Source organism: Chelonia mydas, chromosome 5 (assembly GCF_015237465.2).
Source record: "Chelonia mydas isolate rCheMyd1 chromosome 5, rCheMyd1.pri.v2, whole genome shotgun sequence".
Classification (NCBI taxonomy): domain Eukaryota; kingdom Metazoa; phylum Chordata; order Testudines; family Cheloniidae; genus Chelonia; species Chelonia mydas.
The window spans coordinates 24,537,398-24,559,299 of record NC_051245.2 but is presented as its reverse complement, the minus strand read 5'-3'; the positions used below and the strand labels follow the sequence as shown (position 1 = coordinate 24,559,299).

Below are 21,902 nucleotides of genomic sequence, written 5' to 3'. Positions count from 1 at the left end.
GGGTGTAGGAGGTTCTTGACCTCTTGAATGAGTAGTTGCTTGTGAGAAGGGTCCTTGAAGAGGGATGGAGAAGTGGGGTGGGAGGGAGGGTCAACCATGAACTTCAGGGTGTAGTCCGAAGATATCATGTCGAGCACCCAGTGGTCCGAGGTCAACCGTGACTAGGCCAACCAGAACTACGGCCGGATTAACCTTTTGTGGGCCTGGCACCAAACATATTTATGGGCCCCCATGTATTCATCATGGGCCCCTTCCGAGTGTGGGACTGGTGTGGCGGCACCACTGTATACTCAGTACTGAATCTCAGAGACATTTTTCATTTTGATCACACAACTCTGCTTAACTATATGTATTGCCATACACAGCTTCCTCAGCCCCCAGTTCTTCTTGTTAAGCTGTACCAATGTGGGTTTCCCAGTGTCCATAGTGAGTAGAACTTTCATAATGATCAGGGAAACTCCACTCAGATTTATCTCCTTCCTCATTAAGACATTCTATAGTCATGTCTCCAGTACCACCCTATTTCACCAACCACTGTATGTGCTCCTGGCCTCAGCTCAATAAAGTTCCACAGCCAGAAGATACCTGATCAATTCTGACAAATCCCTCCCCCAGGACCCATCCTGCCATTTGAGCAAGCCACTTGTAAACATCATTTCTCCAACCCTGGCTCAGTGAGCACTTAGCCCCTGGGAACCTGCAGTCACCAGCCTTCTTTTCCCCTCTGCTCCCATCTACATGCTCTTCCACTACCTGGTCACCACCACCTCTCCGCATGCTTATTTCCCTTCTACCTTGGACATGCTCCCCAAACCGCTGGTCCTATTCTCCCCCTGCAAACCTGACCTGCTTCCACTTTCCCTGCTCCCCTTGACATTCCTTTCCTACTGGTGACCTCTGTTCCTTGAGGTTAACTCGTTTCTTTATCTGCTCCTAGTTTAATGGCCCTCAATAGTCCCAGAGCTACCTGTAGCTCCTCTGGCTACAGCCATAGGGCCAACTAGTAGAGGCCAGCCTTAGACAGGTGCACCTACTAGCTGGCAATTCCAACACTGAGCATGCTTGAACCTTGCAACAGCAGCATTGGGACTCTCAATCCTCAGTGCTGGCCTTATGTAGCTGTAGACTCTGCAGTTAGGTGCTTCCCTACTCCAGGCCATGGCTTTAAGTACCTGAGATGCCCGTCACCTGCAGCAGGAGCCCCCCAGTTCCTATGTACCCAACAGCTAACACATAGTAGTGAAGAAGGTGCAGCCTGGATGATTTCTGAGGCTGGGGCGCCATGAGATTCCCCATCCCTGAGCAGCAGCTTTGCAATAAGCTCACGCCACCCCTCTCTGCTGTGGGACTGGGACCCTATGAAGACAGTGGAGTTACCCCATGTATAACCAGTTCTACCCAAAGCCTTTTGAAGTCAGTGGGAGTCTTTTCGTTGTCTTTAATGGGCTGTGTATAGAAGCAAAGGAACTAATTCTAGACTCTAGGAGCACAGTGCATTCTAAAACTATGCTGCACTGGTTTACTATTGTAAACAGGAGGGACTCACATTACCTAGTGAATAATGAACACCTCCTGCAGCGCTTAACTTTTTCTGAGAGGCCTCCCACGCAATTACTAAATGTAAACCTGCTTAGCTTACAAATTTGAAAATATCAGGTGGTATGGTTACAAAAGCAAGGCACTTCTGAATTCAGTAGGAATTTTGGATGTGCACAGAATGCAGGACTGGTTCCTGCATGGTTACAGAACTGCAGTAAAGTGGAACAATTTTCAGTTTGTGTGATTAGAGAATATCAGGAACCATATTGTAAGACAGTCCCACATAATGAGGAAAAGTTTTCTGTTCTTTTGTTTCTGTGGGGAATGTGCCAATGCAATATTACTGTCATCTTCTTTTTAAACAAACAAAACTAAAAAAAACCAGTAATGGTTGTTGAACATAGCAATTCCGGTTTTAGTTAGCATTGGGAAGATGCTAGCATTTGTTGCTCAATTTTATCCTACTTTTTTCTAGAGAAAATTACAGTGGATCAATATTTGATTTGGGAGAAATGATGTACATTGGCCAAACCGAACAATCTCTACGCAAAAGAATAAATGGACACAAATCAGACATCAAGAATTATAACATTCAAAAACCAGTTGGAGAACACTTCGACCTCCCTGGACACTCAATTTCAGACCTAAAAGTTGCAATTCTCCAACAAAAAACTTCAAAAACAGACTCCAAAGAGAAACTGCAGAATTGGAATTAATTTGCAAACTGGACACCATCAAATTGAATAAAGACTGGGAGTGGATGGGTCATTACGCAAAGTAAAAACTATTTCCCCATGCTAATTTTTCCCCCTACTGTTACTCACACCTTCTTGTCAACTGTTTGAAATGGGCCATCCTGATTATTACTACAAAAGGTTTTTTTTCTCCTGCTGATAATAGCCCACCTTAATTAATTGATCTCGTTACAGTTGGTATGGCAACACCCATTTTTTCATATTCTCTGTGTATATATATCTTCCTACCGTATTTTCCACTGCATGCATCCAATGAAGTGGGTTTTAGCCCACGAAAGCTTATGCCCAAATAAATTTGTTAGTCTCTAAGGTGCCACAAGTACTCCTCGTTTTTTGTTTTTTTTTTTGAAGTAACAGAGAGCAGCTCAAATTGAACTTGTGCTCTCCTGAACTTTGAGGGTGTTCAAATATGGAAGGGAGGTGCTAGATTCCCTTTTTGATTATTAGATAAATCTGGAAAGGAAAAGCCAATTTCTTCTATTATCTCAGAAATTGAGTCACATCCTCCTGTGTGCCTGGTACTGTACCTAAAGCTGCCCAGGTCCTCTAATAGAGCCTTCCCTCCCTCATAGGCACCAACTTCTGCTCCCGGCGGTGGGTGCTCGACCCCCCTCTACCTCCGGCCCCGCCTCAATTCCACCCCTTCCATGAGGCCCTGCCCTGCCCCCATTCCAAACCCTTCCCCAAAGTCCCTGCCCCAACTCTTTCCCCAAATCCCTGGCCCAGCTCCGCCTCTTCCCTGCCTCCTCCCCTGAGCTCGCCACGTTCCCGCTCCTCCTCTGCCCCTCCTGGAGTGGTCAAACAGCTTGGCTGCCAGTGAGTGCAGAGCACCCACTAATTTTTCCCCTGGGTCCTCCAGCCCCGGAGCACCCACAGAGTTGGTGCCTATGCCCTCCCTTACTTATCATTTTAACTTCTCCTGCTGGGGTCCACATATCTCCCTTGCTAGGCTTCAGATAGAAGAGCATTGTCCATTCATTCTATCCAATTCCTTCTTTGGGGGCTGCCAGCTGAGGCCACCTGCATCCCTAATCCAGTCTGATGAAGTCCTCTGAGCGTGATATCTGGGCCAAAGCCTTCTACTCCTTGTGCATACATGTTCCCCATTCACAGTGCCACCCCCTTCTAGCAGCCAGCTCCCCATTCACAGCAAGCCCAGTGTACTGGGTCACACCAGCCCTGACAGCTTCCCCACTCCCTCCCACTCCCTTTCCTGTTGATAGCGGCCATGGGAATGCTTGGAAATGTAGTTTCTTCTCTGCTCCAGGGCGAGGTGGATCCTCGGAAGTGACGGAGGTGATGTCCTCGGGCACATCTTCAAAATCCCTGGTTCTGGCTTCCTTAGCCTCTAGAAGAACCAGGCTGGGCAGAGGAACAGGAAGATGAAGGGTGACGCCGTTTAAATCCTTTGTCTCTGTTCTTTTTGTAGGAGCTGGACCGAGGGACACCCCACTACCTCGACGGAGGAGGTGGGGGGTGGAACAGCTTTCTAGCCTGCTGAGGGGTGTGTAGGTCCAATGAATGTAGGGTGGCACGGGAGCCTTTAAGACCGTGAAGCTGTGCATTGGTCAGCTCCAAAAAGAACCCTGCCCCCTCAAACAGAAGGTCCTGGAGGGTACTCTGCATCTCCTGGGATAGCCTGGAGGACTGTAACCAGAAGCTGCGCCTCATGACCACTTAGTCTCTTCCACCAACGTGGCAAACTCCTAGGTTTGGTCCTGTGGAAGGCCCTCCTTGAACTTGCTGATGGAGTCCCACATGTTGAAGTTGTACCTGCCTATCAGGGGTCTGCCACAGACTCAGCAATTTTTAGCAACGTGACCTGGGCCAGAGTGGAGGAGGGTATGACATTAAAGAGATCGTCGGACTCCTCTGCTAGCTCCTCAACCACCAATTTTAGGTTGGCAGCCACCCTTTTGAGCAGGGCCTGGTGCTCCTTGAAGTTGTCGGGGGGAGATTGCTCGTCACTGCTTCGTCCGGAGACGACGAAGATGACTGCACCACAGGGGGAGAGGTGGCTTCCCCTTGTTCATCTGGGGACGGTTCCTGGGGTGTTGCGTCCTGCTGTGTCATCCCCGCAACAGATCCAACACCGTGCTCTGACTGTGCCAGGGGCAGTTTGTCCAAAGCAGCCTGACAGGAACGGCATAAAAGGTACACCCCACATGTTCCAGTACTGCCACCGAGCCTCCACACTGCTGCTGCAGGAGTCGTGCCGGTCTCATGGGCTGGTGGTGATTCACCTTTTATAGGTGAGAGGCTGAACTCTCCTTCTGACTTGGACCATTGCCCTTCCAGTGACCAGGGCGGAGCTGTAGATGCCTCTGCTGACTGCGTCTGCTGACTGACCCTTGTCGGCAACCAATAAGGAGAGGATCCTTACCCTGGTGAGGATCAGTGCCTGTCCGAAGAGCGGTACTGGGGAGCTGCAGACCGTGCCGCGACTGGGAACGATCCCGAACCAGGCAGGGAGGTGGGAATCTATGCCTGGGAGACTGCCTATGTGATGGTGATCTGCGCTGTGGCGATCTCTGGTGGGAGGCCCGACGGTACCGTGGGTATGGGGATTTGCGTCATGACTCAGGTGTCCAGTGGCATGTAGGTGGAGACCTCAGCATCAGGGACCTGTGTCTTCTAACCGGGGACAGAGGCTGAGGTATCGGGGTTCAAGGCTGCAGTGAAGGGGATCGACGCCTGCGGTCTGGGGACACTCTGCTGCTTTAGAGGGTAGTCCCATAACTGGCTTGTCTGTAGATGCCAGGGCCTTAGCTGGGTCCATCACCTGGCTTGGTGCCTGCGGTGCTGGACAACCTACTTGCTCTTTGGTCGCCAGGCCCACTTTGGGCACACATGACCCTACTAGGGCCCAGGACCCTCTGCCGCTCCCGGGAGCCGGAGGTGGGTCCCTGGCTGGGCTAAGGGGTCCGACCACAGCAGTACCCCTCGAGTAGCTCCGGGGCGGGCACATGGCCTAACACAGGTTCTTTGCCCAAAGCCCCAAATGGTGCTGGGCAGATTCCGATGCCAGCGGTGTATTGTGCACTGATGCCTAAGTGCCGGGCATGGAGTCCGACTAAGCGGGCTCCGAAGCAGGACGAAGGGCAGCCTCCATGAGGAGGCCCTCAAGCGGATATGCCGCTCCTTTTGAATTTGAGGGCGAACTTTTTTTGCAGATCCTGCACTTGTCCTTTCTGTGGGACTCCCCCAAACACTTCAAACAGCTAGTGTGGGGGTTGCTAATGGACATTGGCCAGCTGCACAATAAGCGTGGCTTAAAGCCTGGGGAACAGGGCAAGCCCTGCTCCGAGGCGAAGTTCCAGCCGGGACTATAAATCCTAAACTATTATTCTAACCCTTAACTTAATGGTCTAACTAAGTACCTATCAACTAAAAACAAAGGAGACAGAACAATGGACTGTAAGAACCACTAGCGCTCTTGCAATGAAAGACAAGATGCTCCGACCAACCATCACGGGCGGTAAGAAGGAACTGAGAGGGCGTAGGGTCGGCAGCACCTAATATACCGGCACATGAGCGCGTAGCACTCAAGGGGGCACCACAGCCGTCCCTACGGATATTGCTAAGGCAACAATCTCTGACGACTGTGCACGTGGGCACGCACAAACCTAGAATGGAATCGACATGAGCAAGCACTCGAAGAAAAAACAGTTACCTACCTTTTTGTAACTGTTGTCCTTTGAGATGTGTTGCTCATGTCCACTCCATTACCCGCCCTCCTACCCCTCTGTCGGAGTTGCTGGCAAGAAGGAACTGAGAGGGCCTAGGGTTGGGGTGCCTAATATACCAGCGCATGAGCATGGCACTCCAGGGGGCACCACAGCCAACCCAACGGATACCGCTAAGGCAAAAATCTCAGACAACTGTGCACGTGGATGCACGCACACCTAAAATGGAATGGACATGAGCAAGCACTTGAAGAAGAAATATTTGTCTACAGAGATCTATGAGTAAAAAATTCCATCTAACTTAGAAAAAACTGGCATTTCACAATGGGAGGACTGAAAAAAGACAAAGAATTTGTTGTCATTGAGATGTTTAAGAGTAAAAAATGGAGGCAACAGACAGAGAAACATAAATGTCTTGGAAAAGATAAATGTCTTAAAAATGGGTATGGAATGTGAGAAAGAAAAAGATATCGAACAGATAAATAGAGGAATGAAAAACCTGAAGAAAAAGAAAGAAGACCAAAGAGTAACACTGAACTAAGAGTATCTCAAATCTTGGAAGATCCATGTAGGCATCCAATGTTCAACTCAATTTTTTATTTTGAGACCTGAAGAAGACCTCTGTGTAGCTCAAACGTTTCTCTCTTTCACGAACAGAAGTTGGTCCAACGAAAGACATTACCTCATCTACCCTGGCTCTCAATTTTTTATTAAATTTATTTTTACCTGCTAGAAAATGTTTTTCTAAACAAAACAAAATTTTAGTTGCTGCTGACAGTGACTTCAATAGGTAAAACTATAAAGCAGTTTCTGTTACAGACCTTATTCCCATATGCCAATAATAACTTTCCAAAACAATCATCTTTGAGGCTGAAACTTTCCTTAGTCAGGCTCTACAGAAAGATGAATGTATTTGGAAGGTCTGAACAAAATCCTTTTAAGTTCATCTTTGAGTTAAATGAGAATGAAAAAAAATATACACTTCCTATTTTCAGCAAAAACAGCTGACATTTGAAATTTTAAACTTGGCATTAACTCATTTTTCTCTGAGATCTGCTTGATTTGGGAGGGAAAGCTGTAAAATTAAAAAGGTAAAAGCAACTGAAAACACCTCAGAGGATTTTTAGTGCATATCTATTAAGCTTTTCAGTACAGTTTAACAAATTGCTGCCTTCTTTGTAACTTCTTTGCACGTTTTCCAGGAGCTGCTTCTCTCAGTCTGCTACTGGGACAATGGCATAACAATCTGTAAGTATCAAATTGAATCACACAATTCTCAAAATATCCAACAACAGAAAATACTCTCAGACCAGGAACACAACTGAAAATAAGACATATACATGCAACTGCTAAATTCAGTGAGAAATCAAAATTCACAACTCAGTAACTGCCTACGGATTTGCATGTCTCGAAATATCTACACACTTAATTGGTCATTTACATTTCCAGTTATTACACTTGCAGGTGTAGCTGTGGTATCTGCATTTGCAAGGTATGTTAATAAGCTATTATGAAAATGTGGCCCTGTATGTTTTAGTTCTCCTTTGATACATACCTTGGCTGTTTTGTTAGGCAGGACTTTACCTCTTTAAAGTTCCCCTTCCTATTTCAAAATATCTGATTTTAAAAAAATATTGTTGTGCTGAGATTGGATGAAACATTGTTGAAACAGGTGAGTGTAACAGTCACCCTTCGTTCAGGATAAATGTAAGAAGCAATTAAGCTCCTTTGTAGAACAGATAGCTGAAACAATAGGAGCCACTGCCCAAAACACAGGCCACCTGCAAGGCTGATGTGGGAGTTGAGACAGGTGGTTGGAGCGGTTCTCCTTGGAGTCTAAACACAAATGCAGAAGGCTGATTATGGTTTGATGAAGCTCTGTGTCTGTGTATGTGTGCACGCAGGAGCAGAAACATGCCAGAAGCATATAAAGGAGGCAGGAAGGAAGCCCCAGAGACAGCCAGAAAAGCTCTTGTAGCATTATCTTGAGAAAAGCTGAGAGAGAGAGTTTTTGGGTAGAGTGCTGGCTGAAAAGAGGCTTGGCACTGTGAGAAAAGGAACTGTCTCCTGCTGTTTCATTCCTACTGTATTCAGGAAAACAGGACTTTATACATTCTTTGTGAATAAACAGGATTGCATCAAACAAATACCTGACTCCCTCTAACAGAAACAATCCAGAAGATCCTGAATATTGGTTAACTGCTCAGGTCAATATTATTTAATATGTTCTCTTACAATGAATAACTGATAGTAGAAGGATGACAGGAAAGAGAAGAGAAAGGCTTAAAAGTACTTTCTCTTCTATTTTGAATATATTTATTCAAAAATTATTGTCTACTACCATTTTTTTAAGTTTCCAGGATTCTTCAGACCCCTTTCCTCTCCATTCACTCAGCAAACTTTCAACAGAACTTTGCAGACAATTTCAACTATTAAAAAAAATCTAAATTGGGAATGATGATCAACTTCCACAATGTAGCCCACTGAACTAATTACATACCTTCACATTCAAGGGCACTAAAATATTCCTGTTTCATTTTAAGCTTTAATTCCTGTTTCTTTAGTTCCTCTGGTGTTAGAGGAATGGCAGTGGCTTCAGCCACAGGTGCTGGAGAAGGAACATCTGAAAGAAAAGAAAATATTTTCACCAAAAAGAAAATCTTATAATGTTTGGACTGCATATATGTGGACAACACAGCATAGTACAATTTGTTTTATGGAAATAATTTCTTTTCAAATGAATCTGATATCATTTTTATGAGATTACAAGTTTGGTGGATAAATGTAATTGTTGACATAATATCCTTAGACTTCTGTAAGACATTATTACTGCATGACATCCCAATTTAAAAAATTAACACTATACTAAATCAGTGTAGCACCTATTAAATGGATTAAAACTGGGTAACTAATAGAGCTCAAAATATAATTGCTAAAGGGAAATGATTATCTAATGGAGTTGTTTCTACTGGGGTTCTAGATGGTCATAATGATCCCTTGTGGACTTAAAATCTATTAATCTATTGATAATTTGCAGGTACACAAAGTACCTTTTGAATGCTAAGTGTCAGTCAAATTCAGAGATGAAGTAAATGGTGATAAAAGTTCTATGTTGATAAGTAGGGCCCTACCAAATTCACGACCATGAAAAATACATCACGTGAAATCTGGTCTTCTCCCATGAAATCTGGTCTTTTGTGTGCTTTTACCCTATACTATACAGATTTCACAGAGGAGACCAGCGTTTCTCAAATGGGGGTCCTGACCCAAAAGAGAGTTGCTGGGCGTTTGCAAGGTAATTTTAGGGGGGTCATGGTATTGCCACCCTTATTTCTGCACTGTCTTCAGAGCTGGGCAGCTGGAGAGCAGCGGCTGTTGGCCAAGCGCCCAGCTCTGAAGGCAGCATCCCGCCAGCAGCAGTGCAGAAGTAAGGGTGGCAATACCATACTATGCCACCCTTATTTCTCCGCTGCTGCCTTCAGAGCTGGGTGTCTGGAGAGTGGCGGCTGCTGACTGAGGGCCCAGCTCTGCAGGCAACAGCACAGAAGTAAGAGCGGCAATACCATACCATACTATCCTTACTTCTGTGCTGCTGATGGCGGTGGCTCTGCCTTCAGAGCTGGGATCCCAGCCAGCCGCCACCACTCTCCAGCTGCTCAGATCTGAAGGCAGTGCCACCGCCAGCAGCAGCACAGAAGTAAGGGTAGCAGTACTGCAACCCCCCTGCAATAATCTTGCAACCCCCCCCCCCACAACTCCTTTTTGAGTCAGGACCCCTACAATTACAACACAGTGATATTTCAGATTTAAATAGTTGAAATCATGAAATGTATGATTTTTAAAATCCTATGACCATGAAATTGACCAAAATAGACTGTGAATTTGGTAGGGCCCTATTGATAAGTCAGTATTAGTTACATTAGGACAGTACTGAAATACGATAAGGAAGGTGTACAATGTATTAAAAGTAGGTCTCCTCTAGTTCACGTTATACTTTTTTACATCATCCTACTAGTTACTTTTACATAATGGACCTAAAGCCTGCAATGAAAACAACAACACTTTAATATTATAAAGCTATTTTATAATTTTGTTTTTTAATATTGTGTTGGCAGTTTATTTGTAGTTTAAGCACTTTTGACTGTTAAGTGTTGTTAAGTACAGATAATGATAACTTTTCTTCCCCAACAACTGACTTGCAGCTGCTGTGGTGGTGCAACAGGATGATACCAGATCAGTATATCAGGTTGAACATAACTCTAATGATCAAATCTAAAGGTGACAAAATTGAGTGCAGAAAGTTGTATCACTCTTTCAGTAAGTATGCTGCTGTACTGCCTACAAGGTAAAAAAAAATTGTATTGTGCATCCCTAAGATGTGAAAGCCAGAAATAAAAGTTGGTGAGCTCTTCCACTCTCAGGAGATGTACAACAGCACTCTATTTGGCATAAAATGAAAAATGTATCCATTAATATCTTATCTTGTATTGTGAGGAAAGATGGTTAAGGCACTTGACTTAGATTCAGGAGACCTGATCTCTGAAACAGATTACTTCTGTAACCTTGGACAAGTCATTTAGTGTATGTGTACACAGCAAAAAAAAAAACCCTGTGGCAGCAAGTCTCAGAGCCCGGTCAAAAGACTTGGTCTCGTGGGTATGGGGCTGAAAATAGCAGTGTAGACATTCAGGCTTGGGCTGGAACTTGGCCTCTGAAACCTGGGTGCCGAGGGGGAGGGTCTTGGAGCTCTGGCTCCAGTCCAATCCCGCATATCTACACTACTATTTTCAGCCCTGCAGCACGAGCCCCACAAGCCTGAATCAATTGACCTGGGCTCTGAGACTCGCTGACGCAAGTGTATTTTCGCTTTGTAGACATATGCTAAGTGACTTGCCCAAGGTTACACGAGTAGTCTGTGGCAGAGCACAGGTTTTTTTTTGCTGTGTAGATATACACATACTCTCTCTGCACTTCATTTGCCCATTTTTAAAATACTTTCTTTCCCCCACCATTTGCCTATCTTCTCTATTTAGACTGTCAAGTCACTGAGGCAGAGACTGTCTCTTATTACATGTACATATGGTACTTATTACAATAGGACCCTGATCTTGGTTGGGTCTCTAGGTGCTAACAGAATGCAATTAAACAATACATTGTTTATACCTTGTCAGAATGATGACAGAGCAGGGACAGACCTGATTGATCTATCATATTATAAAGATTGTTACATTATACTGTGGAATAATAGCCTTGGACTATTTTTATCCTGTTCCTTATTAATGAAGTATTTATATGGTTTTAGCTACATCAGGAGATTAATGTTAGAAAAGAAGAAGCATTTTTAAAAAAGTTGACATAATTTGATAAAATGGCTGCAATGTGTACATTTCCAAAACAATGCACAGAAAAAGATTAGCAAGTATTACTTTCTGGTATTATTTTGAACATTTATCCCTAAATATTATTTATGATTTAATTCACCCAACTATCACTCAACAGTCTCTGGATTTCTTTATCACTACCATGTCAGCACACTGATATATCATGTTTTGAACTATCAAAAGAAAAGAGAGAAAAGAATTAAACTTTTGTAGTTAATCTCTTTTTTAACATATGTTCATTTAATTTGAATAGTTTTATGCTCTATTTTTAAAAGAAAAGCACATGCTTCAGTTACCTTTCTTTTTGGTGGGTGATTTTGGAGGTGGTTTCTTGGCATCTTTGGCATCCTTTCCACCACCTTTGCCTCCTGCTGCCTGAGAAGGTTTTTGACGTTCTTGTTCTTTCTTTTCTAGCTGCTGGCGTTCTTTTTCTTCCTCGGCTTCTTTTGATTGTATTTCAGCAGTTACCTTAATATTCATATTAATATTTTAACTTAACTATTCTGGATCTATAACATACATTTAATATTTTGAACGAGCTATCCTTTATTTTCTACTAGTGGTTGCTGCTGGATGTATAATATAAATTAGATATTTTGATTCTTGATTTCGTATCTGATCAGTATATGTTTATTAAATAAGGAAACAGTTGTTAAACCAAAAAAGCAAGAAGGAAAAAGATGGCAGCTTTAAATATTTCACAGAAGAAATTATTTAAGTATTAAAGGGAAGCAGTGGAAGTAGACCAACTGGTAACCAAAGCAGGGCTAGGCTTCAGTGACGGCTGAGAAGCTGAAGAACTGAGGGTATGTCTTCACTAGCAACGTTAAAGCGCTGCTGTTAAACGTTAAAAGCTTTAACATGGCTGTGTAGTCGTGGCACCAGCCCTGGGAGAGAGCTCTCCCAGCACTGTAAAAAAAAAAAAAACCTCCATGAGTGGCTCCCAGCGCTGGTGAACTGTCTACACTGCCACTTTATAGCACTGAAACTTGCAGTGCCCCAGGGGTGGGGGGGGGTGATGTTTCACACCCCTGAGCGAGAAAGTTGCAGCGCTGTAAAGTGGCAGTGTAGACAAGGCCAGAGTTAAGTTATCTTAAGGCATTCACTGTAGAGGACATGTCTGACTATATTGTAAAAGTGCAGAAAGATGGGAAAAAGCCATCAATCCTAGCCACTGATCCAGGAACTGCCTTTCGAAACTAGCTGTGACACAACTAGCACACTTTGGGCACTATAAAATAAAGCTGGAGAAGTCTTGTGAAGTCTAATCTCTGCTTGAGGATTTATTTTTGGAAGGTTTAAGAAAAACTGTACTAAGGGGCAAATACTGATCCCTCTTCCTTATTGAACAGGTCACTTCTAACACGAGGATTGTTTGGTTCCACCATATGAGGAGGCGGGAGACAGGATTTGAGTGGATATCCACAGAGCAGAGCTCGGAGGAGGAATTGCTACTATGCTGATCCTGCCATTTCCCCGTTTATAGCAGGGATGTATTAGGGCTACAGCGATTACTGAAACATCAGGAGTGGAACAGCAGCCATGGAGTTGAGATACTGGTGCATGGGTCTGGTATTTGGACTGGAAAGGTTTAGATCTAACTATTTAACAAATCTGTGAATCTTTACTAAACAAAGCATTTCTTACCATATTTGATATTGCTGTTACTGCTGCTTGCCATGTATCAGTGATAAGTTTCTCATCTGCCCCAAAGTTAAATATTATACTTTCAGAGGAATTCTCCTCCTTATTGCTCTTTAGTTGAATTGCTTTGCTTTTCTGCTTGATGATATTTATTTCAGGAGAAGGGGGTCTACGAGGAACCATGGGAATCCTTGAAAACAAAATAGGAAATAACTCACTATCCCGATGGTGTAGTATACGTTTACATGGTGCAATTAAGTTACATTAAGAGAACCAGAACCCCATTTTCAAAGTCCGTGATAGCAATGGAAAAAGGAGGAACCCTCCCACGGATCACAAGTGGTAAAATTTGTGGATGACACAAAATCATGTTGATTAGTCTAGAGTAGAGAGGTTTATAAGGAACTCAAGAGTGATCTAAACAAAACCAGGGGACTAGACAACAAATAATACACACTGGATGGATTGATATTAACTATTGATATATATATTGATGGGGTCTTGATGGACTGTAACCATTCAGGTATCAATATAGGTATTGTTATGCACAGCATTATGCCATTGTTATATACAAGTGATGGTATACTCTCACCTTGAATATTGTGTTTAATTCCACGCACCCAGCAAGGCTGCTTTAACTTATGTTCAGTTGACCACAACCTCAGAGGCCATGCTCGTGAAATTTTAATTTTGTCACTGATATAGAACCAAATGTTTAATATTTAACTATAATTAGTTGCAGGATTTGTTGGGGAACTGTCATAATTTGGGGGAAAGAAGGAACCTTTTATCCGGCAGTTTTTGTTGTTTTGTTACTGCACAGAATATAGATGGGGCAGCCAAAAGTGTATAATAAATTAAATACATTACAATACTCAACATCTATCATAGGGCTGTGATCACCATCGTCTATCTAACAGTAACACATGGACAAACACACTTATATGCTATATTAATTACGTTACTTTTTTTTTTTTACAATGCAGTTTTTACCTTCTTGACTTGCTTTGTTCCACAGATTGCTCTACATTAACAATATCTAACAATGGGATTCTAGTGAACTCTTGACAGGCCTCTGTTGGCATTTTGCCTTCCATTCCCCTGTAATAGTCATGTAGAAATCTCTTTGTATCTTGAAAACGGTCCACTTCAACCTTCAGAACAGGATGGAACAAAGCAGTTTCTGTTTTTTAATATCCTAAAGTAATGCCTACATCATGAGAATGCTTGATGGAGGCTAGAAAATAGGACTGGTTGATCACATGTGTTTAAGTATCTTATAATAAATACATACTATAACATGTACTGGAAAAGTACACTTTCAGAATGTGTGTTCAAACTTTAATATAGATATTTCTAAGATTTAATAACAATATCAGCTATGAAATCAGAAAATATATTTAATTTGAACATATAAATATATTGATATTTAATTCTGACACATATATATACAAAATTAATTAAAACAAATCTACCACGTGCTTCTAAACTGTAATTAAACAGATTTGAATAAATCTTTAATCCAAATTATTAAAAATCTTTAATAATAATATAAAGCAAAAGAAATTTGTTTAAATGGCCAAGAAAGAATTATAATTGTGCAAGCTATTTAAAGAAAAAACAAGTGGATTTTGTAAGGTTCAAGACATCTATTTATTTCAGCGTGAAGCCAAAAAGCATTAGCACCTGTCATGCTTTGATTTATTAAACCAGTAGTGTCAGAGTCTCTAACTGTCAAAACGGCACTGCATATTCATGGGAAAATGCACAAAACCACATTCACAAAAAGAATAAAAATCTCATAGTGTAAAGCAGCCAGTTGGCCATAAGTTAAAGATAAAAAATTTTCTGTCTGGTTACGGAAAATAAAGGAAGTGGATGGAAATCTGATATAGACTAGTTAGGGATATCAGACCTCGCTAAAATGAGTATATAAAATCTATACTAATACAATAATATAGCGATATGAAGAACATATTATAGAATCCCATAGTAAAACCTACACCAGAGGATCTCAGCAATCAGGAACTCTCTGCCTGTTTTGTTGCTATTCTTATTGCTTTCTCTGACAAAGCTGTTGAATGTAAAGATATAGATAGCACAATTTCAGACTTGCTACTTTTAGCACGAATAATTTTACCCATTATTATCAATGAAGGTGATAGTAGGTAAAATTATTATTAATCATGTTAAGTAACGTAGTGTCTAAGGGCCAACCAAGAATGCAGCCTCCCTTGCACTTGGCTCTGTACATACCCAGAGTGGTAGATGATCCATGCCCTGAAGAAACTAAGTGTTGGGGAAGGGGTATAACCCACAAGCAGAGTGAACAATGTGATGATAGCAAATATCATGTCAATTCCATGGAGGTGGGGAAGGGTTTTGGGTGGGTTTACTTAGGAGGTAACAGTTTGAGGGGAAAACTCAGAAGCAGCTCAGTGACTTTGGAGCCAAAATCGCATTAACTTTCAATGACACTTAGTGCTTGACTACACATGAATTTAGTTCATGGCAAAGTGGGTGCACCCTGCACTAGCCTACTCTGCGCTAACTGTCCGTGTGGACCTTGCTGATGCTCATTGCCCATTCATTAGTGCATTTTGATCTATACTCGCTTCAAAGAAGGGTAGTTCAAAGTGCACTAACAAACTATTAGTACAGCCTTGTGCGAATACAAAAATTTGGATCCGCATCTGTGGCAATTAAATTGTATCCAACCCACAATCCACCTTCTATATGCATTTGCATCCACACCCACACCAGCACCCTCTAGAGTAGCAGTTCTCAACCAGGCCTACATGGTCCCGAGAGGGCCACGAGCTGGTTTCGGGGGGTCCACGGGCCTGTCCCAAGCCCCAAAGCATCAGTGCCCCATGCAGGGCTGAAGCCCAGAGCCCCGAGCTGAAGTCCTGTAGCATCGTCTCTAGCAACATCTACTTGCCCTGGATCGTGTAAGTGCTGAATTGTGCTCCCTATGCTAACAGAGAGGTGTCCGTTTTTATAATGATCACTGAGGGAAGATGTGCAAATGGATTTTCTGTGCATATGTTGTGATGGTCCTTCCACCGTTGAGGGATTATTTCATGAAAGTAGGTACGGAAAGAAGCATATTTAGACTGTGCCTGGTGTGTGAATAGATGGTTCTGAGCCACCCCTGAAGGCAGCCCATTCGAAGTCTGACATGTTCCGTCATGAAGGTGGTGGCTGCCATGTGCCCCAGTAGTTGAATGCAGTTCCTGTTCATGGTTTGGGGTCTGAGCTGAATTCTCTTTGCTATGTTGGAAAGAGCCACAAATCTGTGCTGAGGAAAGTTGGCTCTTTTTATCATTGCCCGCATCAAGATGTGGCCCTATGAACTCTAGGTTCTGTACCCAGGTCAAGATGGATTTCTGTATGTACAGTTGTTGGCCCAATTTGAGAAAGAGGCCTATAGCCTTGGAAGTTGCCCGAGACGTCAGTTCCAGGGGGCAGCTCAGCAACCAATCGTCCAGATAAGAGAATACTAAAACACCTTTCCTGTGCAGTTGCGTTGCTACCACCAACATGACCCTTGGGATAGGCTAAAGAGGAACACTCCATATTGAAAGTTATCCTGGCCTACAATAAAATGCACTGGACTTCCTCACCACAAGATGAGAACTTGAGGCAAAGGACACTGCCTAATGTACTCTGGGGTGGGTGTTTTGCTCATGGTCATAAACTTCTGAATCATGCTTATGGCGTTTCCCCAAATTAATGTCAGGTTACTTCCCTCTTTTTATTAAGTTTCTTTTCTACGCACAGACTCAGTCATTGAGAAAGGGGAAGTATTGTCTCTTAGAGGTGCCCAGGGCTGATGTGTAATTTCCCAGGTTACTGGGTGGGGGAGCTCAAGCCAGTGCTCAGTTGTATTGTAAAAAGGAACCCCTAGATATTGAACCTGGCCCTTGTGGCTGCCGACTGCACCTGGCAGATGGGTTACATCAGTAAAAGAGAAAAACAGAGTTGAGGGGATCTCAATAGGACAACTGCTAGAGCTCCATCTCAGGCAAAGGCAGTTAAGAAGAAACTGGGAGTGGTTCACCCATGCAGTACTATATAACAACGGCATGGGCATGAGATTGACTAACACCCATGAGCAGGCCAAACGGACACTGCTATGAGAAATCACAGATCAAAGCTGCAGGGGGCTCTAGTGCACCTAGAGTCGAGCACCCGTAGGGATATGACTCGAAGAAGAACTGGATAAACAAGTCATTGAAGATGGCAGATGAAGAGTTGATGTTTGACATAGTGAGAGACTAGCCCAACTAAACAGGGAAAGGCAAAATCATTCAGGATGTTGAAGCATGGACAACATTGATTTGATGTTGTGGAGAATGGAAGCCTGTGAAAAAAGGATGTTTTTAAATGTACAGCATCATTTGTCAGTGCATCTATGAAAAGTGATATTTAGAGTGTATACTCTAAAATATGATACTGTAAAAGAGCTCCAAAAATATATATAATCAATGTCAAGTACTTAAAAGTTAGGAAATGACAGAATTAAGCTTATCTGTGCAACTTTAATTCAATCCCCTTCCATGTAGGCATGATGATAGTTTTTAATTACATGATCACATGATATTTTTTCCATAGACGTCCTGCTTCATTCAGTGCACAGGATGGATGGTGCTCTATTAAGATCAGTTATTCAATATTTTGTTTTATCTGCATGATTCAATGCATAGCCTTTGGTTTATTCATAGCATACTATTCAAACCCTGGTCTCAATACAGAATTATGAATTTCCTCATGGGCTTTTCTATGGCACTGATCAGGGTGCTTCCCAAACATTTATTTATCTTCAAAACACCCCTGTGAGGGGAGGGGATGGTATTATCCCATTTTACAGAGGGTGAACTGAGGCACAGAGAGATTAAAGTCAAAACTATCCACTAATTTTGGATGCCTAATTGAAGAAGCTTAGGACCTGATTTTTCAGAGTACTTCGCATTAGATAGCACTTTATATTCAAAGCACAGCTCTCATTGACTTCAGCTGCGAGTCTCCTTGCCCAACAAATCCCAGTCCCCAACCTGAGTCCCAATTTCCTCCACCCCCAACACTCACTCACAGTGTCTCTCCTCTCCTCCAGTTCCAGACTCAGACTCCTTGTCCCAGTCTATTCCTTTCCCTCCCTCCATCCCTTCTTCATCCATGCTGCCTGGGCACTAAAAGGGAAGGATGTCATTGAGAGCACAGGAGAGAGAGTCTCTCCCTGCTCTCAGTTCTAGTGTCTGTCCATGCCTTTGCTTGGAGCAACTGGAAGCAGCAATTACAGGGGAAGTCCAGCTTCAACCCTGTAGCCCTGGGCTGGAACATGCTCAGTCACTCTGTAGTGATGGTGCATGAGCAGTCTGGTGAGCACTAGGAGCTGTGAGGGGCTGGAGCATGTTCATTAACAGATAAAAATCTCCAAAGGTATTATCCTTAAACTCTAGGAAGCTTTTATTGAATATGTGTGATGTGAGGTTTTTCAAAGGTTTATAACTTGGCCAAATGTGAGCAGAATTTCTCAGGAACAGCAAAAGGCACATTCCTGACACAAAGGCCAATCCCTATCAAATTTCAAGTCCAGGTTCCAAAGAAAAAAAATGACCAGATTTTTTTACATGGCAAAACAATGTTTTTCCCCTTTGCTTCACTCTTAGAAATGGTTGAACTGTTTTGGCTGAAATTTTCCAAAAGACATCTGGCATCTACAATTTCATCCCAAATGGCTAAAGTTTGGCAAAGTTACAAGGAACTGAAAACAAGGTCTTACAAAAGGAAGTGTTGGGCAATCTTAAAATAGGTGGGTCTGGTAACATTGTATATAATTACAGCATTTAGATGGCCAAGTTAAGACCAGAGGCCATTATAAATAGAAAAGGATAACCAGTACCAGGATATTTCACTAAACTCATTTGATTGGTAAGCTGAATGCAAATAGCAACATTATGCAATATAGCCCAAAAATTTATTTTTACAGGACTATGATAATGGTATTTTTCTCGATCCGCTCTGCCCAGAAGGTGATACAATGCCAGGAGTGCACATGCATTCTTCTTTTTTATATTTTCTCACTCCTCACTTCAGTCAGCTTCCTTCTTTAGTAGGGTTGAATTAAAGGGATATTTGGTCTTGACCATGTAGTCTTAAGGGACCACATTCGTGAAGTCCCACTGAGATAAATACATTAATCCAAGAGTCTGCCTGGGCAACTGCAAGATAAGGACTATATTGATTTAGCTATTTACCATACCTGCATAAGTGAAAAGAAATGGTTCATCAAGATTCCCATATGATCTGGTAACCAGCCATCATTCATGATATCACTACGTTCTTGCTCTGCTTCTTCCCTTCTGTTTTCACAAATATCCCAGAGACGGTCCCTCAGGTCCTAAATACAAATACTGTTGCAAATAATGGATGTGTAAAACCTTAGGCTATCTTTCATATATTTAAGTATAATAAAAGTCCATCCAAAAGAACCTGGCCAAAAAGCAATCAACAAAATGTAGCCTTGGAGACCCACCACGGGCATGGACTGACTGAGAAGTAAGAAGACACAACCAGTATTATTGGTACCAATGAATGCACAACTACTACGTGCTGTTTTTTCTCCAATATTGGAGTGAGAATTGGTGGTGGTGGAGGCTGTAACCTTCACAGTTCTGGGAATCAGAATATAATTTTGCTAGGCCAAAAGCCACTTATGGCAAACAGGTCTTTGAAGCTGAGATGCACCTGCACTGGCCTTTAAACCTGAAAGAAGGTACCCATCATGCTTTGTTCTTAAAAGGCACTCAGTCCTTTCTCTAATGGTGATTTCCCATATTTCTTCTATGTAAACACATCAAAAAAGAACAACATCGAGAACAGAGGTACTGGTATACTGACCCATATTTTTGACAAAGGAAAAGAATGAAAAGAAAAAGAAACAGTGCTTATTCCAAGTCTTATGCCCACTATAACTAAACTCCAGGATAGTTCCCTAGGCTTTTAGGATTTCATTGCAATGCACTGCAGAAAAATGACACTGCAATTATAACGTCTTGTTCCAACATGATGCCAAGCACTTCAGGCCAGATCTAACCAATCATTTCAGCAAACCAGTTGGGAAATTATTTGCAATGTAATAAACTCATCTCTGTAACAGAGTTAATACAAGTAAGATTCACCAGAATACCAACTGCTTTGAAAAGATCTGCTGAAAAGATTTTGCCATGGTATATTAAAACAACTACCACTGTCTCTTTCACAACCACAGAGTATCAACATTCTCTATGCAGCAATAAGTCTGACTCAGGGTAAATTTTTCACCACTCCTACTAGTTTATCAGTTGCAGGCTGACAATGTTAAAAAAAAAAGCAAAGGAAGGGGAAATATAAGTGGCTAAGTTCAGTCCACTAGTAGTAGGTATTAATTTAAATTATTTTCCTACTGATAATAATATAATCACTATGGCCAAGAGGAGGCATTACTAAAGTAACATGCAATACGAAAAATTACAATAGTTTTATTTCATTGTATGCAGATCTTCTAAGATGTACACTTGCATTCCATTTCTATTTAATGAAGCTGATTCTTTAGTAGCAACTGCCACAATTTTTTCCATCTTCTGGAATTCTGCACATAAAGTCTATTCTTCTCTCCATGTGACCTTAGGTTTTGCCACTGAGATAGAGCATCACATATGGGATATTCCAACTCCTGTATTTCTTTTTAGCTTCTTGAAATTGTTTTTAACTGGGTTTATGCTATTATCCTGGAAAAAGTACATTTTGACATTTTGATACTAGAAATCATTCTTTCTTTTTGCCAGTCATGTAATCAATTCTTCATTTTTCAGATATTCACCTCACTAGCTGGGCCGCAATTTTGATGGGGCCAGGAGTGGCAGAGACATTTTCTGGGGCTGGAGAATGGGGGAAGAGGGTGAGAGCTCACCTGGAAAAGGCTGAGGAAGTGTTCCATGTGCCCCTACTCCTTTTCTTTCTCCTCCCCCCTACTCCTTTTCTTTCAGCATGCGGGGGCTGCTTTTCCCTTCCCTCCTCTTTCTTCCTCATGCTTAGTGGGGGGAAGAGGGGACATACTCGATCAGAGGCCTAGGCTCTGAGACCAGTACCACACACTGCCACAGCCATTGAGCAGCAGGGGTGGTGCCAAAGCTGGCTCTGTTTGGTGACTGATGCTGTTTGGTGGTGGTGGAGAGTGAGAAGGGTTCATATAATAGTTGCCTAGGCAAGGTAGCACTAGTACATTAGTAGTCATATTACATCAGTCCTGTGTGAATTCAAATGCCCAAAGATGTACAAAGCTCCAGAGCTAGAAAAATTGAAGCATTTGCCATTTACTCACAGCAACCCTTTGGTGTAATTCTGCTTTTGTTTCCTCATCTTCCCACAGATCATCAGCAATGGAGTTATAATCAGATTGCCACTGAGATACAAACTCCTGCTTATGGTCTGGACGCTTCAGGTAATCCTTAAAATGGTTTCTGTGAACAGTGAGTCAAAACAAAGGAGTTTTAGCGCTAAAACATACATAGTGTGCTAGAGGAATAATATAAAATGAGAATTCTAATGCAATTAACTACTGTTACTCACCTAGTATCTGCTAAGTAGTGAATCACAGAATACCGTTCTTTTCTTAAACATCTAAGTATAGTTTTGATGGTATTTTCATATGTATTTTCTACCATTTCCCAATAAGGTACTAAAAATTCAGGTATTTCCTGTTAATTATTAAAACACACAAATCTTTACTTTATATACTTCCTGCAGCCTGTCCAAACACACGATCAGCAAGTATAGGAAAGAGGTATCTTGGACATCAGGTTAACAAGATATTTCCTTTATTTTATTTATAATTAAGGCTACAATTATGTCAC

At 42.3% G+C, this 21,902-nt stretch overlaps 1 protein-coding gene across 1 annotated transcript in view; it reads right to left on the bottom strand.

Annotated features, from left to right (window-relative positions):
* The window catches only part of LOC119566633 (sperm flagellar protein 2), a 64,863-nt gene that overhangs the window by 31,578 nt on the left and 11,383 nt on the right, over positions 1 to 21,902 (bottom strand). Inside the window, exons 10-16 of the mRNA XM_043547736.1 lie at positions 21,619 to 21,746; positions 21,371 to 21,509; positions 19,271 to 19,408; positions 13,999 to 14,159; positions 13,009 to 13,195; positions 11,658 to 11,829; positions 8,481 to 8,603 (exon numbers count right to left, since the gene is read on the bottom strand). Of these exons, the coding sequence (XP_043403671.1) occupies positions 8,481 to 8,603; positions 11,658 to 11,829; positions 13,009 to 13,195; positions 13,999 to 14,159; positions 19,271 to 19,408; positions 21,371 to 21,509; positions 21,619 to 21,746 (1,048 nt within the window). The remainder of the gene's footprint in view (positions 1 to 8,480; positions 8,604 to 11,657; positions 11,830 to 13,008; positions 13,196 to 13,998; positions 14,160 to 19,270; positions 19,409 to 21,370; positions 21,510 to 21,618; positions 21,747 to 21,902) is intronic.